At 49.3% G+C, this 6,000-nt stretch overlaps 1 protein-coding gene across 1 annotated transcript in view; it reads right to left on the bottom strand.

Moving 5' to 3' along the window:
* The window catches only part of TSPAN14 (tetraspanin 14), a 66,301-nt gene that overhangs the window by 32,356 nt on the left and 27,945 nt on the right, over positions 1–6,000 (bottom strand). Inside the window, exon 2 of the mRNA XM_012663347.1 lies at positions 4,530–4,627. Within this exon, the coding sequence (XP_012518801.1) occupies positions 4,530–4,610 (81 nt within the window). The 5' untranslated portion in view covers positions 4,611–4,627. The remainder of the gene's footprint in view (positions 1–4,529; positions 4,628–6,000) is intronic.

Genomic DNA, 6,000 nt, shown 5'->3' with positions numbered 1-6,000 from the left:
AAAAAAAAAAAAAAATACACATAAAACTTATTTTAACCACTTTTAAAGTGCACAGTTCATTGGCATTAAGCACATTCACAGTGTTGTGCAACCACTAGCACCATCTACCCACAGACCTCTTTGCAACCTGCAAAACTGAAACTCTGAACCCATTAAACAATAAACTCCCCATTCGCCTCTTCCCCAGCCTGTGGCAGCCAACATTCTACTTTCTATCTCTGATTCTGAGTGCTCTAGGTACCTCGTATAAGTGGAATCACACAGTATTCATCTTTTTGCATCTGACTTATTTCACTTAGCATGAGTCCTCAAGTTTCCTCCATGTTGTAGCACGTGTCAGAACTGCCCTCCTTTCTAAGGCTCAACGATACTCAACTGCATTTGCATACTACATTTTGTCACCCATTCTATCACCAGTGGACACTTGGGTTGTTTCCACCTTTTGGCTATTGTGACTAATGCTGCTATGAACGTGGGTGTACAAATATCTCTTCGACATTCTGTTTTCAATTCTTTTGGTTATATACCCAGAAGTAGAATTGTTGGATCACAAGGTAATCCTATTTTTAACTTTCTGAGGAACCACTGCACTGTTTTCCACAGTGACTGCACATTCTCACCAACAGCACACAAGGGTTCCAATTTCTCCACATCGTCACCAATATTTATTTTCCATTTATTTTTTTAATAGCCACCCTCATGGGTGTGAAGTGGTATCTCATTGTGGTTTTGATTTGCATTTCCCTAAAGTCAAAGTGAGATTTTGTACTAAAAACAGGTCTCAAAATGCTATGTCGCCTGGAAGAATTTTTCTCCCTAAGATCCCTATGATAAGAACCTCATAAACCACAGTTCCATTTGCACTCTGTAAACCATGAGGTTCAGAACAGAGCCGCCAACATCCGTGGCATCCACGCTTCTCACTCCAAGGAGGTACTAATGATCCCTGGGAAATCTCAGCCCTGAAGTCAGAAAGAGAGCTTTAAAAACTGTTAAGAGGGCAACAGGTATTTATCTATAAAGAATGTTACCGTGAAAACAATTCTAAAGGTGGAGGGGATGCTGCTAAATAAAACCTTGTGTTTGTCCCAGCACCTAGAATTGGTCACAGGAGGCCGGGCGCGGTGGCTCACGCCTGTAATCCTAGCTCTCTGGGAGGCCGAGGCGGGCGGATTGTTTGAGCTCAGGAGTTCGAAACCAGCCTGAGCAAGAGTGAGACCCCGTCTCTACTAAAATAGAAAGAAATTAATTGGACAACTAAAAATATATAGAAAAAATTAGCTGGGCATGGTGGCGCATGCCTGTAGTCCCAGCTACTGGGGAGGCTGAGGCAGTAGGATTGCTTGAGCCCAGGAGTTTGAGGTTGCTGTGAGCTAGGCTGACGCCACGGCACTCTAGCCAGGGCAACGCAGTGAGACTCTGTCTCAAAAAAAAAAAAGAATTGGTCACAGGAACACAGGTAACCTTCTGCATATTCAAACTCGCCTGCTGAGCCCAGTGTCCACATGAGCCCGGGCAATGCCCCTGTGCCACTGCTCACTGTAAATGCATCTAACAAAATAAATACAGAAACTCTTCATGGGAAATGATCTATCTAGGCTTTCTTTCAAAACAATCCAAAGGGTGGAGTGGTGGGATGCAAATGAAACAAGATGGGCTATGAGTGATAATTTTTAAAGCTAGATGATGGGAACATGGAATTCATTATATGATTCTATTTTTGTATTTTCTCCATTTAAGAAAACTCTGAAGAGATAAGGGCTTGGCATACCACATTATACATTTTCAGCAACCTTGTGAGGCAGACAACAGGCAGCTGAGACCAATATTCCACGAGGAAAACATCGAAGCTTATCAAGCAAGGTCACTTAGTTCAGGATAAAGTCCAGACTGGCACCTCAGGGCCCATAGCCAGCCAGCACCCTCCCGCCGCACCATGAGCTTCCCAGGGGAGCTGTGTACCCCAGCTCTCGGGTCTCCCTCCTCACTGCAGCTCCTGTGCACACGAAGACTGCTAATCACCGCCAGGAACGCGGCAGGGAGGGTCCAGCAGCCTCCCCCTCCCGTTTCCCAGCCACACTCTCTCATGCCTCATCTTTCTGACTGTGCTGTTTGTTCCTTCCTGTTCTGCCCCAGTGCACACTAACTGAAAAATGATTAACTCTCGACTCACACATTGCAATTCTGCAAAACCCCGATAAGACTGTAGCACCCTTCAACCACCAAGCAGGCTTTCTACCATGCTGGATTCATGAACTCTGATACTGGAATTTGGTGCTGTGACTGTGTTATTGGGCAAGTTACTAGAGCTCCCCAAGAGCAAAGAATCTGTCCAGAAAAGCCTCTGAAGACACAGAGATCACTAGGGCCCTCTGCCACAGCAGCAGTTGGCAGAGTTTTCCTCTAGCTGCAAAAATCAAGACGAGAGTCAGAGGTTGAAGCACAAAGCCAAGCGAGCACACCCGTGGGAGACAGCTGGGTGTACAAGTGTCCAGAGTGTCAGGCTGCCTGCCTAGCCCAGGTGACACCTCGCTGGGTATGGGGGCTGGGAATGCAGGGTGAAGCCAGAGGGCTCTCCTTCACACAGGCAGCAATGCCAGTCTGAGAAGCCACACATCACAAGGATGGGGAACAGTTCTCACATTAGGAGGGACCCACAGGAGCCACATCAAATGTCCAGCAATGCCCCATTTCGCGGACAATGACAAAGTTGTTGGTAAAAGGTTCTCTGAGCACAGAAAAAGACCTGGGGTGACAGGTCATGGTGTCGAATCCTACCTTATTTTTCTAGGACAGAAAACCCCCAAACACATTGACATAAATCACCAGGAGATAATGCTGTAAAATCAAGGCTGAAAAGCTGACAAGTCTTAGTATGTCTGCCTTGTTTAAAGACTTCCAGTCAAAATAGGAAATGCCAAATCTGCAGAAGCAAAATGTGGCACCATGGCCACTCATTCTGTCCCTCCTTATCCATCTGCTCCCAGGCAGACACTAATAAACTCTGCTTGCTTAATGGTTTTAAAAGCGTCTATGCACACTCATATCCCTGGCCCTCCTACACAGAATCAATGCCTGCCTCTCCCGGGACCAACCCCACCAGCAATACACACATGCCATGAGATCTCTCTCTCTCAACCCTCAAACATCTCCAGCCAGTGCCCAATTTTTCTGCTCCTCCTTAAGGCAAGTAAGAGTCCTGGAAAGAACAGGCAAGATTCACCATTTCACTTCTTTACTCCCGTCGGCTCCTCGGGCAACTCCTGCTGGGTTTCCGTCCCCCACCCCCGCCCAGAGCACACAGTGGCTCTAGTCAAGGTCCCCGACTACTCCCCCTTGTCCAAGCCATTGCCAATGGCTTCATGTACTTCGCCTCGTTTTGGCATAGCTGACTGCTCCTCCTTGGAAGGCTTCCACAACACGAGATCTCCTGTTTTCCTTTTACCTCAGGCCACTCACTCTCAGCCAATCTGGGAGTCGGCTTTCCTCCTCAACCCAACCTCCAGCATCCCGGGACTCAACGTTCAGACCGCTCCTCTTCTCGGTCAATACGCTCATCTCTGAAGCTCTCATAGGTCTACCCCTTCCTCTGATGGTGGCAAAGACTTCCATCTCCAGGACAGTCACTGACAAAGGAAACTGACGTCTCCATGAGGCTAAGAGACAACTCAAACTTACACTTCTGTCCCCAAATCCCATCTCAGAATGTGGTACCACCATCCATCCCCTGACTCTGCAGTCACTCCAACACCAGATCACACCATCCAACTTACAACACCATCAACACCAGATCACACCACTCTTCCAAGAGTTAGCTAAAGAAGCAGAAAATAATTCCAACTACTTATTAAGACGCACATAAACCTTTATGACCTGGTCCTGCGTACCTCTTTCCTCTCCTGTGTCCCCATCTCCCCTTTCCCCACCCAGCTCCGGCCACGTGGTCTTCTTTTTGTCTTTTGCACATGCCAAGCTCGTTCCTGCTTCAGGGCCTTCGCAACTGCTGTTCTCCCTGCCTGGAGCTTGGCTGCCTCTTCATTAGTACTCAGGTCTCAGCTCCTCAGAATGCCCTTCCCTGGCCACACTAGCTAGCCAAGCAGCTTCTCTCTCCCTGCTCTCTGCTGCTCAGTAGGCTAACACCACTCTTGGCTAAACATCAACACCAGAAGGGCAGGTCTTTACTGCCCTAGTCCACTGTTACTTCCCAGAACCTAGAGCAGGGCCTGGCCCACAGTCAAACGCACACAAAGTACCTGTCTCTGACATCTCACTGGGCCATCCCTGGGGCAGAGATGGGGGGAGACAGACAAGCATCTGGGCCAGAACCCCAAGCCTTCCTGACTCCCAGGGCTGGCTGGCCTTCCCCATCACAGCACTGCCGCTGGTTCTATGAGGACAGGGCTCAGCAACCCTGTCCAGCACCTATCCCAGAGCCTCATGCAAGGGCCCACAAATCAAAAGGATGTGAAGAATCGTGATGACTGAATGGAGGACTACACGAGGGAGTGCGGCCACTCTCATCCACTTACCCAGAAGACGATGTTGTAGCTGAAAAGGAGGTACTTGTACCAGCAGCTGACCTTGGCGTTAGAGTATCTATAATAGTGCATCTTCTGAGAAGCAGAATCTGCGGAGAGACGTGGGACTGGTGAGGTAGTAAGTCCAGTTTTAAAACATCTCCCCAAAACCTGCTCACACACAGGTTCCAGAAAGCTCCAAATAACCCGCCTAATGCCCCTTACCAGTCCAAGTACAGGTCTACTACCAAGGCCAGCAATAGGTAAGGTGAAGCTCTGGTTAACTCAGTTTTCCAAAAAACAATCAGAAGAATAGAGGTGCAATTTTGAAAGAAGGGAGAAAGAGGCTTTTTTAAATGTCGTCTAAGTCCCAAGAATTCTGCCTGGGACCTTCCCATGCATCACCTCTCGATTAGGGATTGATTTTTCCACGTCATGGTTGATGAAACAGGAGTTCGGAAAGGTCATGTGACTTGCCCAAGGACAATGATAGCACCCAGGATCTGAACCAAGGACAAGAGATTCTGCAGTCCACATTCTTTCCATCCATCAGAGCCAACAGAAGAACTGGGGGACAACCACAAAGAGCCACATTTGGGACTAAGAGATGAACAGGCAGGCAGGTTTGGACACGATCCAACTGTGCCCAGTAAAGAAGTGAGGCTCTGTATTTGTTCATCTAACATTTTCTGAGACAACCTCCCAAGCTCAGCCCTCACAGAGGTGGGGAAGCCCACAGCAGCCAGCATTCCTCCCAACCCATGCCAGCTTCCTCTCCTACTTTCCCCCACCCCCACCTCTACCACCATGGCCTTGGCTTTGGCCTCCTGGGCTGTAATGAGGCTTGGACTACTGGACCCACGTGGGAGCAACCCTGTGAACTACACAGAGTGAAGGGTGGGGCCCCTGTTTTTTATCTGTGTCCATCTCCCAAAGCCCCTCAGAGAGCCCTACAAAAGGGGGGTGCCATTAAAGGGGAGTTCTGAGGGCCTGGTCCATCTGTACTACTTTCTGTCTTGAACCCCAGTGGCAATCCAGGTGGACTGCTAAATCCTCCACTGTCCCCTGCCCCCAACACAGTGGCTGGGCGGTGTGGAAGGAGGGGTGCCTCAAGCAGCAACTCCCACACCAGCCCCTGCTCATGTCCCACTTCCCAGGGCGAGGAGAGGGGCCAAGTGTAACAGAGCCTGAGGCAAGAACAGGGCCAGCCTGGCACTGAGGAGATGACGTACCCACAACCGCCAGTGAGAAACCAGCTTCTGCAGCCCTCCTACGGAGTGGCTACTTGCAAAACCCCTTCCTGTGAGGTGGCCTTGGCAGCCTGGCTGCTGGTTAATAATGTTCTGAGAAAGTGGTGCCAAGAAGGGACATGAACACTACATTCCTCTGGAAATGGACCCTGTGATTGCTTCATCCCGCCCATGGTGCGGAATCGATAGGCACAGCCTGGACACCACCATACACTCGCATCACCATTCACTCC

Source organism: Propithecus coquereli, unplaced genomic scaffold, assembly GCF_000956105.1.
Source record: "Propithecus coquereli isolate 6110/MARCELLA unplaced genomic scaffold, Pcoq_1.0 Scaffold80, whole genome shotgun sequence".
NCBI lineage: Eukaryota > Metazoa > Chordata > Mammalia > Primates > Indriidae > Propithecus > Propithecus coquereli.
Note: the sequence above shows the minus strand (reverse complement) of the source record. Positions and strands in the feature narration are given on the sequence as shown.